General features: G+C 43.9%; 1 protein-coding gene across 3 annotated transcripts in view; it reads left to right on the plus strand.

Moving 5' to 3' along the window:
- Positions 1–17,657, plus strand: part of LOC120297637 (unconventional myosin-Vb-like) — a 213,394-nt gene that overhangs the window by 160,135 nt on the left and 35,602 nt on the right. For all 3 annotated transcript variants that reach the window (XM_039320485.1, XM_039320484.1, XM_039320486.1), the window contains exons 17-20: positions 2,814–2,900; positions 13,294–13,408; positions 13,950–14,161; positions 17,470–17,626. In XM_039320485.1, the coding sequence (XP_039176419.1) occupies positions 2,814–2,900; positions 13,294–13,408; positions 13,950–14,161; positions 17,470–17,626 (571 nt within the window). The remainder of the gene's footprint in view (positions 1–2,813; positions 2,901–13,293; positions 13,409–13,949; positions 14,162–17,469; positions 17,627–17,657) is intronic.

Raw genomic sequence — 17,657 nt, forward strand, 5'->3', positions numbered from 1 at the left:
TGATCATATATTCAAAGCTCCCAAAAGCATGGATGGATTTCTGTGTCCTCCTCAGACTGGCAGAGTCGCCACTCCTTGAGATTTGAACCATCATTTGAGTGAAAACCTCCCAGGTCTACTTCACGACAGAGAAGAATCAATAGGAAGCTGTCTAATGAAAAAAAAGTGTTCCTGCTCCTAAGTATCCTATTAAATCTTTTTTGATTAAAGAAATTAAGTGCATGTTCTGGACCAGGATGATGTATTGCTCTCCATTTTCATTTTTAAGAAAAAGGATCCGATCTGGATCGGTCACTGGGACCAGAGGTTTAGTCTTCCGAGCTTTGGGACTTGGGCTGGAGTCCGGAAGACTAAATCTCTGGCGCAGGTGACTGACTGACCCAGATTGGATCCTGCAACCTTATTCTGGGACACGTATGTTCTCGCCTTCACTCACAAGAAAAGGGACACGAAAGCACCGCCCTGAAAAGAACCACAGAGCCCTCTGGTACAGCTTAATTCATCCCTTGCTTTGTGCTGGAAACCAAGAACATTCCCAACACAGGCTGAATTTCAACACTGGTCGAAGCTCTCTGACAAATAAAAATAAAAAAAATAAGAGAGCCTTGAAGGCAATTGATTTTATTTTCAAAATGCTTGATTATCAACCTACGTCAGCCCACCTGATCCCATTGGATCTGATCCTGTTCTTTCAGGCAATAAGGAATTAATCTTTGTCCTCGTCTACGTGACGGCCCTTCGCAGATTTTGAAGGGAGCCTTTCAATTTTCTTGTCTCACTTGTGACATTTTCCAGTCCCCGTTTATGACGGTTCTAGCTGACAAAACCTGAAACCCTTTGCTCCCAGTAAAACATGTTCCTGGACAATTGCTTTTGTGTTTCTTTTAATAAAGTTATATAAAAGAACAATTGCTGTGTTCCACATGTGCAGAGGCAGATGTACTTTCGAAGCCACGACAGCATCTCAGAATCAGCCTCTTTGGCTCAATTGCAATTCACTCAGAGGAAAATTGCTGAGTTGTTATTTACGCTATTAAACCAGTGTCACACGTGAATACACATGCAGAGATCTGGAATAATGCATTACACGTTTGCTCTTGTGTATTTACGTTTTTGATACATTCCTGAAAATTTGGCAGATCCTGTGGGGGGGGCAAGTTTCATTTACCTTGCTTTCTTTTTATTGACTTCCATTTTAAAGGGCGGTAGCTAGATACGAAATGTCTCTTAAGTTTTAGAAAAAACTGATCCTCGCAAATCAAATCTGATGGTTTGTTTATTCGTGTCAGAAGCATCACAGTTAAAATAAGGCATACTATACGACAGCGGTCCCCAATCTTTCTTGCTGCGTGGACCAGCAGCAGGAGGAAGATGGTTTCGCACGCGCAGCCTAAATCCCAAGCATGTGCAAATGAAGCTTTGCGCGCTCATTCACCACTTGCACGGCTCAGTTCCCAACGTGCCGCAAATTGGTACCAGTCTGCGTACCGGGGTTGGAGACAACATATAAAACATAACATTTAAATAAAAAATACAATATTAAAATATGTACAAGTTAAACAGACCTTGCCCAGTGTTTAACTGTGTTTGTCTCACGGCCATGTCATGCGTCAGGTGTGCATTGATCAGGAAACAAAGGACAGGTATCCAATCACAAATCTGATGAAGGAACTATTCAGGAATGTTTCAAAGAACTGCCAAAGAGGAACGAGAAAGTTTTCATTCTGATTACCTTTTCTGGAAAGGTGAACTAGAAATTAGAAATTCCCAAAAGGAGCCACTAATTAACCACCAGTAATAAACCAAACAGCATTTCCCCAACCTGGCACCATCAAGACATGTTGATTTATCAGTAATTTTATTAAATGTATCAAGATATAAAATACAAAAGAATCTGTGAGGGAAAAAAAATCTGGAGCTCTGCTCTCATATTTGTGGACTGTGGCAAGAATGCTCAATGCACAAAAATGGGAAGAGACTTTGATTCCCACAACGGACGAGTGGCTGGAAAAACTGACCGGAGCTAGCAGAGAGGCTTAAATTGACTGCTTTAATCAAAGAAAAGAACACATTCAACTTTGTCTCCAGCTGGAAACCACTGCTGGATGTTGTGCTTGATTGAGATGGGAAAAATGGAGTTTTGACTGGGTTTTGTGATTAGGTAAGTTTGCTATTATAGAAATGAGTAAAACAGGTTAGTTTCAGTCATTTCTATAATAGCAAACTTATCTAATGTTAGTTTGATCAATAACTTGTCAAAAATTGTCAGTAGTAATAATTTAGTCAATAATTAGACAAAAAAGTAACGAGTTACTGTCTTAGTCTACTGTGCTAAAAAGAGTCAGAAGTCAATGTTTTCCTTTCTTTTTTCTCCCATTACTTTACCCTTCTTTCTCTTCCCTTTTCCCCTCCCCTATTTTCATTTGCTTTTGTATTTACCTCTTGATAAACTTCAGAAAAGTATTGATAGATAAAGACATGTTGGAAGTTCAATGCAATGCTTACAGAAGTCTTTAAGGCTTGGGAAGGTTATTCTTAAGATTAGCATTGAGTTCATAGACCAGGGGCAGGCAACCTTAGCCCTTTTATGACTGGTGGACTTCAACTCCCAGAATTCCTGAGCCAGCCATGCTAAGGGGAAAGGGAAAGGTTTCCAAGCTGAGCCATGCTGGCTCAGGAATTCTGGGAGTTGGAGTCCACGAGTCATAAAAGAGCCAAGGTTGCGTACCCCTGTCCTAGACCATGTAAATGAACCGGGATCGGGATGGACCGTACCGCTGTGTTCACGACTGCCATCAATTGTGTCTTGACAGCTTCGATCCAAAGAGAGCAGTACAGCAACTTAGAGCTTGTGGAGTGCTGGAGACCATCCGGATCAGCGCAGCCGGCTACCCATCCAGGTGACTCTCACTTCAGAACAATTCTGCATTTCTGTTTTTCTCTAATAACAGTCGTGCTTTCAAACAAGGCGGGAGACAAAGACTGAGAAAGTAAACTCTTAAGGCAGGGCTCTCCAACCATGGCAACTTTACGACTTGTGGACTTCAATTCCCAGAATTCCTCAGCCAGCATGGCTGGCTGAGGAATTCTGGGAGTTGAAGTCCACAAGTCGCCAAGGTTGGGGAGCCCTGCTCTGAAGGGCATGTTTTAGAGTACACACACACAAAAAATGACTAGAACTTTTCTCTGTGAAGTCTGAACTCTTTGGTAGAATGTTAGAACTCCTTAACCAGTTGCCTCTCCAGGTGAAGCTTAATCCTGGTGGACACCTTTTTCCTGGATCTTGCTTTCTCCTGCAAGAAAAGCTACAGGGGTTTGAGTATGCATTGAGAAACATTCAAAATGTTTACTGTTTTGGGCTTAGTAAATAATAATAATAATAATAATAATAATAATAATAATAATAATAATAATAATAATAATAATAATAAATGAAAAAGTTGGGAGGGACTTTGGAGGTCATCTAGTTCAACCCCTGCTCAGGCAGAAAACGCTATCATTTCAGACAAATGGCTGTCCAGTCTCTTCTTAAAAACTTCCAGTGTTGGAACATTCAGCGCTTCTGGAGGCAGGTTGTTCCACTGGTTAATTGTTCTCACTGTCAGGAAGTTTCTCCTTAGTTTCAGGTTGCTTCTCTTCTTGATGAGTTTCCACCCGTTGCTTCTTGTCCTGCCTTCAAACGCTTTAGAGAATAGCTTGACTCCCTCTTCTTTGGGGCAGCCCCTGAGATATTGTAACGCTGCTATCATGTCCCCCCTGATCCCTCTTTTCATTAAACTGGACATCCCCAATTCCAGCAACCGTTCTTTATATGTTTTAGCCTCCAGTCTCCATGTCCTCAGTTTGAAAGCCATTTCCCCCCCCCCTTGAAATGGGGTTGCCTGTTGAATGGAGAACACAACACACAATATTATGGTGAACTTGGCATACTTTCAGAAATGTGGCCTGAATTTTTTGCAATATGAAACAATTCCTTTGCAACCATTAAGTAGCGTCCCAGTGTGCTGGTCAGTGTCATTTGAAAAAAAAAATCCTGTTTATAGCACTGATTCTTTCCAAAAATAAATGCCATCCTTCTTCCACGGCATATTACAATCACATTCGGAGCAGAGGGAGCTATTTCAGAGATAAATCTTATGATACGGACGTCATGTCCGGACTATCGGGCCTATACCAGTGAGAATCTGAAGCATAGATTGATCAGTCAGCACTTTCTGCATCCGTGTTTCAATCTATTTTAAATTATCTGAATGTTTTGCTGCGCTGTCCTTTAGGAAAAGCAATGAGGGAGAGATTACCTGTTATTGTTTCAGTCTCCAGGGGACAAACAATAAAGGTGAAGGCTGGTCCAGCTTTACACATTCCAAGAGTATATCTGAGATGAAGATGAAAAAGGTGCAGATACCTACAACCGTGCTTAGGAGCAGAACTTCAGTCACAGGTTGAGGCATCACGTGCTCAGACCCGATATTTCAACGGTTTCTTTTAAGGGAACCACACGGTCATAAGTCTGAATCCACTCTCCCAGATGGGTATTTTTTTACTGGAAATCAGCAGAAAACATCACACATTTCAGTCATGTGACCATGGAACACGGCACCTGGTCATAACGCAAAGTGTTTTTGGGAAGGGCCTGCAATGTGGTGACATGGATCATATTTCAATGCAAGCTAAGCTCTCTAGCACATCAAAATAATATTCAAATCCTTTTGTGCCTCTCCCTTGTTCGTGCCTTCTATAGGAACTATGGATTTCAACTCCCAGAATTCCTGAGCCAGCCATGGCTGGCTCAGGAATTCTGGGAATTGAAGTCCACAAGTTATAAAGGGTCCATAGTTGCCCACCCCTGCTTTACGTAATGGCTGTTTGTCACCCTCCTTTTCAAAGGAAGCTGGCTTCCATCCCTTCCCAGCTTTTGCAACCTCTGATTTGCTAACATATTGTCAACGAGGAAGCACACACCGTATGTTGTTGTTGTTAGTTGCGAAGTTCTGTCACACCCCGTATACTGATGTACAATCAGAATACATAAATCCAATCCAATTTACATGTTGTCCTTGCTGCTAGTTTTTGAATGCAGGCATCACCCTAACCCCTCAATTAAAATGTGGCTCTTGGCTCAGAAATTTTAAAAGCTCAAAGGCCGCTCAGAGTCCCCCAGGTGTGGCCCCCCCAGACCTTTCCAGAGAGAGGAGAAAGGGGTTTTCTTTGATAGCTGCCGTTGGGAATTCTAGATAGCATCGTACCAAGCAGTATATAGTTAAAGTCAGGTTAGCTTGTTACAGGTAGTCCTTGACTTACAACAGTTCATTTAGTGACCGTTCAAAGTTACAACGGCACTGGGAAAAGGGACCGATGACCATTTTTCACACTTACGACCATTGCAGCATCTCTGTGGTCATGTGATCCAAATTCAGACGCTTGGCAAGGGGCCCGTATTTATGACGGTCGCAATGTCCCAGAGTCACGTGATTCCTCTTTTGGGACCTTCTGGCAGGCAAAGCCAACGGGGGATTCACTTCACCCTGTTCCCAAATTAACAACTGCAGATTCACTTAACAACTGTGGCAAGAAATGTCATAAAATGGGGCAAAAGTCACTTAACTATCTCTCTTAGCCACAGAAATTTTGAGCTCAATTATGTCTGTAAGTCAAGGACTACCCAGGCGCATTTCATGAGGGATTCTTCCTGCACCACAGTTTTGTTCCATACAGTGTCAACCTTGTGAACTCTCAAGCTTCCTCCTTCCGCTCTGTCTTCAAGATGGACAGTGATTAACATTTATATGTTACTTATATGTAAGACTGTAGGTCTATACATATGTTGTATATAGTATATTTTAAATGTGTGTTATGTATGCGTACACTTTGAGAGGAAGCAACTAAATTTCATTTTTAATGTGTGCCATTGTGCCCACAGTAAAAAATGACAATAAAAGTTATCTATCTATCTATCTATCTATCTATCTATCTATCTATCTATCTATCTATCTGTCTGTCTGTCTATCAGATAGATAGATAGATAGATAGATAGATAGATAGATAGATAGATAGATAGATAGATAACTTGGATCTATCCATCCATCCATCCATCCATCCATCCACATCCATCTACCTACTTATCTAGAAAGCTATTAATCATCTTTCTCCTGCAGTAAACATTTTATGATAAAGTTCAGCATATTTTACTAGGAAATTCTCTCCTTCTTTGTTAATTTGGGGAGTTGTTTAACAGATTTCACACTCTGTTCTCAAAGTAATGGAAGATCTTTATATAATATTTATGGTAATCTGTCAAAATAATAGAGAGAACTTACTAGTTTAAACTTGACAGCTTGTTGATTCCTCCAATGTAAAGGATGGGGGAAAGTCAGGATCTGAGCCAATTGGCTTCAAAGCGAGGCTGCGTGTGGCCCTCCATCGCTTCTGACTCTATCAATCCTTAAGAATTCCTTAAGGATGCCCTGCCTGCAGGGTGCCACTTTTTTCTGCTGAAATTGACGGCTTTTGTGCTCAGACATGAAGCACAAAGTATTTCAGGGTCCTTGTGATTTGGTGTAGCTGCCACTGCGCTATCCGAGTGACAAATGTAATTTGTGCTGTACTATCTCCTTTTTCTTCCAAGAATTTTTTTTTTCAATTTTTGGGGGCCAGCTTGTTTGTTCTGCTGCTCATGGAATTATTTAATCCCAGAATAAGTACATTGAATGGACCCATCCACTCACCTGAATCTACATGCAGCAAAAGAATTAGTATAGATTTATTGAGCAATATGTGACCAGTTTCATTTTTATTGGGACTCATCAGGTATACATAGACATTTTCTTTCAATGGAGTTCAAATCTTCTACCAAGAATTGAATTCACAGATCTTTGCACTTTAGATAATTATATATGGGGCATTATTATTAGGAGCTATCCAGGTCTGATCTCAAAGATATTGCAGGAAGTCCTTGAGTTACAACCACTTGCTCAGTAATTGTTCAAAGTTACGATGGTGCTGAATGAAGGGGACTCACAGTCAGTCTTCACAGTTGTGGCTGTCATAGGCTGTCCCTATGATTATATGATTTGGGTGCTTGGTAAATGACTTGCTATCAAATGCAGGAAATCAGGAGCCGGGGCAGTTTAATGAGTGCAGGTTTATTGCCTGCTAACGTTCTCTTCAAGAATCTGAACTACTAACAGTTGAAGCAATTCAACGGAATTCAAGGGAGGCAGGATTCTTGTGGGCACGAAGGGGTTTGAGATTGATGATGCCCTTGACCCCTCCCTCAGGCTCAGCCTGGTCATTCCTACACTCACAATTACAATAGTTGCAGCATCCATTGGATCATGTGATACAAGCAAAGTCAATGGGAAACTGGTGAGAGACCTCAGGTCAGTGATGGCGAACCTTTTAGAGACTGAGTGCCCCAAAACTGCCCCTGCTTCCCCGCCTGCCCCGCTCCGCGCCCTGCCCACTCTACCCCCGCTTCCCCACAAGGCGACCTACCATCTCCACAGCACACCGCAGTAGATCGCCCAAGAGGCCCAGCAGTGCCATGGCAGCCACCCCCTCCGCCCGTGCCCCACAGTATCATCTGTGCGCAATGGGACGTGAGGGCGGAGTCTTGTCCCTGCTGCCCATGTCCTTGGCTGAGCTGCTCCATGCGGACCGCGCTCAGGGGTGACTCTCCTCCAGGGGGCTGCTGGTGAGAAGGCCACGGGGGAGGCGCGGCCGGGTCGACAGTGCGCATGCCCATAGAGAGGGCTCTGAATGCCACCTCTGGCACTTGTGCCATAGGTTCACCACTACTGCCTCAGGTTGTTCTGCTGCTTTTTTGACCATTTGTTCACCGTAGCATCTGCCTGCAGCATCTAATCACACTTGACAATACTTTGTAGGCCCACCCATAGTGCCTGCCTGCACTCCATAGCACCCACACACCCTGCCCTCACTACTGCCTGCCCATAGTGTCCACTCATGCTCTGTAGTGCCCCCCGGTGGCACCCACCTGTCTGCTCATGCAGTTCTTGATATTGCTATTGCATCTTTCTTCTATATCAGTGGTTCTCAACCTGTGGGTCGGGACCCCATTTGAGTCGAACGACCATTTCATGGGGGTCGCCAAACAATGCAGTCCACCATTTTATCCCCTTTTCCTTAGCTGTGCTACTCCCTTTTATTCTATTGGCTTTTGAAAGCCAATAGAATAGACTCTCTTGAATAGAGTCTAATTCTATTGGCTTTCAAAAGCCAATAAGAATTGTCCAGGCTGTCTCTGCCCTGCTGAGCCCATCAAAAGTCCCAGTCTGCAAACGGTGCTGCATCAGTTGAGTAGTCCTCGACTTACGACCGGTTGAGTAGTCCTCGACTTATGACCGGTTGGGGGTCGTGGCATTAAAAAGGTTGAGAACCACTGTTCTATATAAATATAACTCATTATTTATAAAGTGCTTGCAAAGATTATCTCAGTATCTAACACTAATAAATGAGAAGGTTACATAATACAAGCATACAAAACACAGTAAAACCAGCAGAGCATAAAAAAATGAAAGCCAAACAATTATTACTACCAAATCACAAACGTCTTGTTCAGCAAGAGGAAGATAGATACCAGATGGCACTTTGATCTGAACTAGTAGGGGTTGAAGATCCTTCATTGAAGCTAAAATGTTAGAGAAAGCCCTTCCATTTTCCTGCATGGAGAAATGGCAGAGAAAGGCAAATCCTCATTGGGGATGTTGTCCTTCCATTCTAGCACTTTGACGTGCATGTGATATGGCCTTAAAAAAAAAACAGACTTAAGTTTTTTTAAAAAAAGATCTGCGTGCATGTTCAGTGTTAAGCTTTCCAGTGTTAATTGTGAGGGAATGTAGTGTAGATTCCCAGGAGGGAGGGGCTGCATTCCAGAGGAATAAGAGACAACTCAGGTCATAGTTCAGTGGTGGCGAACCTATGGCATGCATGCCAGAGGTGGCACTCAGAGCCCTCTCTCTGGGCACGCGTGCCGTCACCCCAGCCCTGCCTCCCCCCACGGCCTCCTCCTCACCAGCAGCCCCCCCGGAGGAGAGTTCCCCTGGGTGCTGCCCGCGCAGAGCAGCACTGCCAAGGACATGGGAGCCGGATAGCGGGGACAAGGCTCCGTCATGCAGAGAGGATGCTGCAGGGCGCGGGTGGAGGGTATGGCCACCACGGCGCTGCTGGGCCGCCTGGGCGATCTGCGGTGGGCCGTGGAGGCGGTGGATGGCCCTGCGGGCAGGGGGGCGGACAGGGCGAGGGCGGGGTGGTTTTTGGGCACTCGGTCTCTAAAAGGTTTGCCATCACTGTCATAGTTTGTGTGGGAGAAAGAGGGTGAAGACGGCTCCTCCCTAATAGTTCCCTGAATATATGCTTTGTGGGGGTGATAGCCTGCTTCCTTCGGTTTGGCAAGAGTCTGTTTACGGGGGAGGAACAATAAAGAAACCTGCTTGGAAGAATCAAAATGGATCTTCTTGGAATTTAAAATGGTCCACACTAGTTTTGTAGGAGTCTTTACCCCAGGGGTTCCTGGAGATTCTCGTATCTCTTGAGGTAATTACATCCCTGCATCTTATTTGATCTACACTGAAAAGGCCAAATTCAGTTTGGACTCTTGCACAAGAGTACAAGATAATCTAAAATGAAAGAGAGAAAAAAGTAATCATCCCTGAAAAACAGCAAAAAAAACCCTACCCACTTTATGTTTAAAGCAGCGGCTGTTCTCAAATTAATGAATGTTGGAACAGGAAGCTGAGTCCAAACCAGTGTTAGGAGGGGAAAAAACCGTTTAAACATCAGATGTACAACTATGGGGCAAAGGTAGTCTATTTTGCGCAAGTTTTTCTTAGTTAAAGCAGTACAAAGTCCAAAAGTGATTTATATGCATTTCTTGAACAAAGATGTAATTGTGTCATAATGATAAAAGGCGTGGATTGTGATGACATTTGTGCTCTAGGAAAGAGAAAGCCAATAATAAAACTGGCAGGGTGAGAATCTCAAAAGAATTGGATGAAGGACGTGCGGGGGTGCAAGTATTGCTTCCTGGTAAGAAACGGACAGGGGAGAACAGAACATCTTGAGCTCTTGGGAGGAACCTGATGTGTATCAACACCCGCTAAAGACACAGACAGCTCTTGTGATTTCATATTGTTGTGTATAGAAACAATCTGCCTGACTTCCTGCAACTCTGAGGGGTTTACAAATGGTTAAAAACATTTTAAAAGAAGAAAATAGCACAAAACAAAGGGAATAAAGGTGGCAGAGAAAAGGGAAGGAAGGAAGGAAGAAAGGAAGGAAGGAAGGAAGGAAAGGAAGGAAAGGAAGGAAGGAAGGAAGGAAGGAAGGAAGGAAGTGTCAATTGTAGCCCAGACAGGAAACATAGCCAGGTAACCTAATTCTACACTTCATTGTAAAGCTATACTGAGGGAATCTTCCCACTCTGAAAGTCCAGTCCACTCGCCGTCCGCTTTACAGCCTGAGAGCCTAGGGATGGGGGCTCTTCAGCTTCTTGCTCCATCCACTGTGCAGCTGCAGACTTTGCTGTCTCTTTCCAAGCTGAGACTCTCCATAGGCCCTCTTACCAAGCTGTTCCCTGGGCCAGGGGTCCCCAACCCCCTGGCTGTGGACCGATACAGGTCCATAGCCTGTTGGGAACTGGCCTGCGCAGCTGGAGGTGAACAGCGGGGCGAGTGAAAATGCGCGTGCATGGTGGGATCTGGATTGCACGCTCCCCCCTCCCCCCGCCTGTCCATGGAAAAATTGTCTTCCATAAAATTGGTCCCAGGTGCCGAAAAAGTTTGGGACCGGACCCCTAGGCAGTCTTCCAACTTATCGTGACATCAGTTTTGATACGTCTGGGGAATTCTGGGAGTTGAAGTCCGCAAGTCTTAAAGTTGCCCAGGTTGGACACTCCTGCCATAAAGCATACATCCAGCTTTTACAGTCTTCTAAGCTTTCAATTTCCCCCTTCTGTTCCTTTTCTCTCCCTTCCTTTCGCGTGCGCTTAATCATGGCATCAGCTGGCAGCCCCAGGCAGACTCCCTTCGTTCGGAGGGGTCCATAACTCAGCGGCTTTAATCTGCAGTGGGCTAAAACTTGGCAGACAAAGAGCCAATTTCAGAATCCCAGCTGCAAGTTCTAAATCTAGGCGCCGAGGCAGGAGACGCTTCCTCCAAGAATTAAAATATTGCTCCAGCCGTCTCTTTGGACGAGAGCTTTGACACGCTCTGCTGGAGGCTTGGCATTTCCTCCCAATTTCTTTTATCCAAGGATTTAATTTGAATGTTTAATCAGGAACTGAAAGTTTACAAAGACCACAGAACTGGTCACGTTTTGGGCGCAGAAGCACTGCTAGAAAAGATAAAAAGAAGCTTTTTCTTCTGGATTTATGCATACAGATAGTCCTTGACTTACGAACACAATTCAGCCCCAAAATTTATGTTGCTAAGCGAGACAGTTGCTAAGTGAATCACTGCTGTTGTTAAGTTGGTCATGTGGCTGTTAAGGGAATTTGTTTTCCCTGTTGACTTTGCTCGTCGGATGGTCACAAAAGGAGATTGTGTGATCCCAGGGGACACACTGCGACCGTCGTAAATGCAGGCTAGTTGCCCAGCACATGAATTTTGATCACGTGACCAGGGGACGCTGCGACGGTCGTAGGTGTGAAAAACGGTCTTAAGTCACTTTTTTTAGTGCCGCTGTAACTTCAAGTGGTCCTCAAATGAACTGTTCTCAGCCAAGGACAGGAATTCTGCAGTTCAGTTACTGAATTACGTCTGGTGCTTTAGGCCTTCTTTGTTTACGCTTCCTGTTTACTGGCTGAATAAACTGCCGTCCCTCTTCCTTATTTCTGTTTATAGGTAGTCCTCAACCTATGACTGTAATGGAGCCCCAAATTATGGTCATAAGTCATGTCAGTCATTAAATGGTCATCACCACGACTGACCTGATTTTATGACATTTTTTTGACTTAAGCGAATGTCACGGTCATTAAGCCAAACCCGTTGCTTGCATTGGGCTCTTTTGCCAGAAACGGGAAGTAAATGCCGGTTTCCATATTAATAAAAACCCCATAAATTGTGCTCATGTGACGGTGGGATGCTGCAAATAGCCATAAATGCAAGCACAGGAGGGTGGAGAAGAGAGGGAGGGAGGGAGGGAGGGAAGGAGAGAGAGAGAGAGAGAGAGAGAGAGAGAGAGAGAAAGAAAGTGCTTGTGTCAGATTTTAAAATCTGGGTCTGAAGTACCTTTTGGGGGAATCTTTGTAACTTTGAACATTGACTAAGCAACCTTTCCTGCTAAACAGCACTTACCGCATCCCCTTGAGAAGGACTGATTGGCAGATAGAAAACAGTGGGGGAAACCGCTCTCAGAAACAGCCCCCCCCCCCGAGTTTCAGAGGGCCACTCTCGTCTCGGCCCTCCGGGAGGCTGGGCTTTTCCCAATTTGTCACTGCAGGTGTTGGTGTGTCTTAGGAAGCCTCCAGCCCTTGGACTGTATTGTTTTAGTGCAGTGGTTCTCAACCTGTGGGTGGGGACCCCATTTGGGGTCCAACGACCATTTCACGGGGGTCGCCAAACAATGCAGTCCGCCATTTTTTCCCCCTTTTCCTTAGCTGTGCTACTCCCTTTTATTCTATTGGCTTTTGAAAGCCAATAGAATAGACTCTCTTGAATAGAGTCTAATTCTATTGGCTTTCAAAAGCCAATAGGAATTGTCCAGGCTGTCTCTGCCCTGCTGAGCCCGCCAAAAGTCCCATTCTGCAAACGGTGCTGCACCAGTTGAGTAGTCCTCGACTTACGACCGGTTGAGTAGTCCTCGACTTACGACCGGTTGGGGGTCGCGGCATTAAAAAGGTTGAGAACCACTGTTTTAGTGGTTTATGAGTTTTTCTATTGTGTTTGAAATGTTGTGGGCCACCCAGAATATGCACTTAACATCTGCAGCTATAACATTTTTGAGGGGTCCTGGGTGGCCTCTGAGCTCGGTTGTTTTGTTATAGATGTTTCGTTATCCAACTAGGTAACTTTATCCGTCCTAATGATGCACTTTGGGGCAATGAAATGTCTGCAAGAAAACAACCACAGTCAGAGAGCATGAAGACCCCTGACGTCAGCCCTGAGCTACAAATATTCTCCTTTATCCGCATAACAGTTATTAAGTACATCTTAGGGCGGGTGGTAACAGTTTTGCTGTCAGTTTTTCACACTTGCTGTCAAAGGAGGCTGCACCACCCGCCTTTTTGATTTAATGTTTCCCCACTGATTTCTGGCTTTTTGTCATTTTCTTTAGGTGGACCTACCACGACTTCTTGAATCGGTATCGAGTGCTCATGAAAGACAAAAGTATTTCGAAAAAGAAAGACAAGACACTGATTTGTAAAACGTTGTTGGAAAGCCTAATTAAGGTAAGAGGTCAGAGATACTTTATATTATCAGATCAATCAACCAATCAATTGGATTGGCACATGATCCAGCATTACCGTAGTCCTAAATCCCTAATTCTACTCCTCCATTTAACTATAGTCCAAAGCCCCTGAAAAACCATTGCAATCTCTTTGTCGGAAGACTGGAAAGAATGATGGGATCGTTTGGAAGAATCATTTTAATATTGCTTAATTCTGCTCCTTATTGAAACACTCTTTGCCTATCATCACGTTCCTATTTTAATCATATTTTGTTAAGTGCCAACTTGGATAAATTTATTTGTTCTACCATATTTAATTTGTCTTTGATTCAGCCAAGCAAAACACTCGGATTAGGTCACATATTGCATTAAACGATGGTATGCTCAAATTTGGTGGAAGGGAGGGAGGGAGGGAGGGAGGGAAGGGAAGGAAGGAAGGAAGGAAGGAAGGAAGGAAGGAAGGAAGGAAGGAAGGAAGGAAGGAAGGAAGGAAGGAAAAATGCTTTTTAAAATCTTCAATTTTCCTTTTACACTTTCCCAAGAATCCTGACCAGTTTCAGTTTGGACGTACAAAGATCTTTTTCCGTGCTGGCCAGGTGGCCTACTTGGAAAAATTGCGGGCAGATAAGTTCCGGGCTGCCACCATCATGATACAGAAGACGATGCGTGGCTGGACGCAGAGAAGGAAGTACAGGAAAACCAGGGAGGCAGCTTTAAGTATCCAGAGGTTCACCCGAGGATATCTGGCACGGAGGTAAGCATAAAGCGAACATTTTCCCAAGAGAATTTTCTCGCTGGAAATATGGGAATCTGTTCACCTGGCATAAATGGGGCAGCCCACGTTCGAGATCCGAGCAGCATGAGACAGGGTGAGCTCCTGTCCTGGCCATCAGCTCCTGCCAGCCCAGCAGTTTGAAAGCATGCAAATGCAAGCGGATAAGTAGGTACCACTTTTGTGGGAAGGTAACAGTGCCCCGGGGCATCATGCCGGCCACATGACCACGGAAATGTCTTCCGACAGTGCTGGCTCCATGGCCTTGAAACGGAGATGAGCAGCGCCCCCTAGAGTCGGCAACGACTAGCGTAGTAAAATCCGCAAGGACTCCTTTATATATGGAAAGCAATCAAGATGGATAGCTGCAGTTTTAGCATGATGAAAGAAATACATTCTTTTTTCTTATCCGAGCAAGGTTGAAAATTAGATATATAAACAATATGAATCGTATAAGAGAACTTAAAGGCCCTTTAGCCCGTGAGTCTGATGCTCTGCTCCACATAGGAACACGTGTTTAAGCCATTCAGATCAAAAGCTATCCAGCTTTCCTTGAGCACATCTGGTAAATCTGAATCTATCAAGTCACTTGCAGTTATTAAACTACTAGGATTTTTTCTCTTAATAGTAAAATATTGTGTTCCTACGCTGGGAAACGGCCCAGGATACAGGCAATTGCTATGGCATTTTTTTTTTCAGGATTCCACCTAACCAAACCCAGAAAAACCCCAGTTACTACAATTAACCCAATCACAAAACATACAAAAAGAATAAAAAGAAAGAATCTCAACAAAAGAGCATTTTTTTATTTTTTAGAATTATTGTATAAAAATTATTTTTAACAACAAAGGAAACCTTGGCCTGCAAGCCAGTTGATGCCTACCCGTTTGAATTGAGGAATTCTGAGGAATTCTGGGAATTGAAGTCCACAAGTCTTAAAGTTGCCAAGGTTGAGAAGCCCTGGCCTAGATGATAAAAAACAAATATTCACAGAGAATATTGTTCGGCATCCTGCTCTCTGAACGACCAGCGGTAGCAGAACAATAAAAATCTCTTTATGCTCACACGACTATAAAGGAAATAGAATAAATTGTTAATGCCCCCAGTCCTAGTTTTCAGCTCATATCCTTTTCTGTTGCCTTGGGAAAAACAACGTGGCAGCTGCTGTGATGGAAAGTACATAAAGAAAGGTCATTTGTAAAAAAATGTTTAAATCTTTCAAGATCTTCCCTTTGCTTCCATTATTCCTCTGCTGCATTTAGAAGCCCTGTCTGAAGATCTGATGGCTGCCATTTTGTACTTAAGTCCAGTTGCATAGCAACTGTTCAGACCCCCCCCCCAAAAACCTCCTCATCTGATTTTAAAGTTATGACTACTGCCCCCCCCCACGGAGTCACAGGATCATATTTTGAGCACTTGGCAACAGACTCATTTTTATGACCATTTGCGGTCACATGACTGCAGGTTTTTTATGGGGTTTTTTTTTGCCGGTTTCTGGTGCTTGCTTCCAGTTTCTGACAAAAAGCACTCATTGGATTCGTTTAATGACTGCAGCATTCACTTAATGACTGCTGCAAAAAATGTTGTAGAATTGAGTCCAGTCACAGGATGGCCTGTAATAACTTACCAGCTGTAATTCTGGGCTCAGTTATCGTCATAAAGTATGGACTACCTGCAGCCAGACATTTTCCACAAATTGGCTGAGACCCAGGTTGAGCGTTACTAGAGCAGCTAAATTGGCAAACTTTGGAGAATAATGGCTGCTTTGAGACTAGGGTTGAAATAGTAAACCTTCCACTGACAGAAAAATGAATTCTCCACAAACTTTGCAGAGCTAGAGCAATTCAAAGGAAAATATCATCAGTTTTATTTATTTTATTAATTCAACCTTTGGTCTGGTGATCACGGCATCAGATTCCAAAGTGGGAGACGGTGAGTTCTAGTCCTACCTTGGCCCTGAAAGCCGGCTGGGTGACATTTGGGCCAGTCACACCCTCTCAACCCACCTCAAAGGGTTGTTGTGGGGAAAATAAGAAGAGGAAGGTGTGTTGGATATGTTTGCTGCCTGGAGTTATTTGTAAAGATAATAAAGGCAAGATATAAATAAAATAAATGATAAAATAGATGAGGTTGTGAAGTCAAACTTATCCAGAATTAATTTTGAAGTGATACAAACACTTGTGGACAATATTCAGAGAGAGACGTCAAAATGGGGAGGGATCATTTCAAAGAAGAGTGGGAAAAGCTAAGCAGATCCATGTGGTGCAATGCTCGATGTTGCATTAAACCCAGCAAAACCCAAATTCAGATCTTCACTCTCTGGGTAACATTGCACCCATATCTGACCCTCAGCCCAGTCTAGCCTATAGGCTTCTCATGTCAGGCCCTAAACCAAGAATGACCCCTTTGTAGGAGATGACCAGGCTGAGCCCGAGGGAGGGAGGTGTCCCTGCGCACCCGCCAGAGATCTCAGCCCAGCCTGCCTTGACTGCTTTTCTTATCTCCCGCTCATTTCCCTTGACTGTTAGTTGGTCAGATTCTTGTAGAGCGCTTAAGCTTGCCATAAACCTTTATACTCCTTTGAACTGCCTGAATCTCCTGCATTCCCCGGCACTTGGCAATGTGGTGATTCTTCCAAGCTGAGTTTTTTATAGTTTCTCACCTATAGACACAATCTTACCAGACTGAGGGCTCTACTGTCTGAATCTACAATCTATTCTATGAACTATTAAGGGAGGAGCTATCTTCACCCTTTTTCTCTCACACACGACACACACACAACTCTGGGCTGAGTTGCCTCTTATTCTTCTGGACTGCACTCCCTCCCTCCTTGCTACGTTCCATCACATATCGTGAGCCTAAGACGAAGCCCCACACGTTACTACTCTGTGTGCAGCATATTGCTTGGAGCTTCCGGAGAAGAAGTAGGAAGTGAAACCAATAAATAAATGAAGCGGAAATTGCATTTTAAAATCCAGCCTGCCATTGTGCAATTAGAGCCACTATTGACTTACTGTCAGAACCAAGGGACACGAAGAAGGCAACGGCACACTTAAAGGAATTGTGGGCAATAACTCACTTCTGCAGAAGCTGTCCATTCAGGACCAGCCATGATCCATCGCCCACAATTGTTGAGTCTCTGTTGGAAACAGGATGGAGTAGAAAATCTTCGAAGAAAGAACAGCAGTGACAGAAAATCGGTACAGGAGCACTTCTGTTAGGAACAATTGGTTTGCGTTGTCCTTCTTATTTATCGTTGCTAAACCTTTTTCCCCTTCGCTCTTCTGCAGATTGGCTGATCATCTAAGGAAAACAAAAGCTGCCATTATTTTCCAGAAACAATATCGAATGTTAAGGATATGCCGGGCCTACAAAACCATCCGTCAAGCAGCTATCACGATCCAATCCTTCACCCGAGGAATGTTCGTTAGGAAGAACTATCAAAAGGTTTGTGGGGTTTTTTTACCTTGCCTTCAGA

Source organism: Crotalus tigris, unplaced genomic scaffold (assembly GCF_016545835.1).
Source record: "Crotalus tigris isolate CLP2741 ecotype Arizona unplaced genomic scaffold, ASM1654583v1 scf7180000023652.331455, whole genome shotgun sequence".
Lineage (NCBI taxonomy): Eukaryota > Metazoa > Chordata > Lepidosauria > Squamata > Viperidae > Crotalus > Crotalus tigris.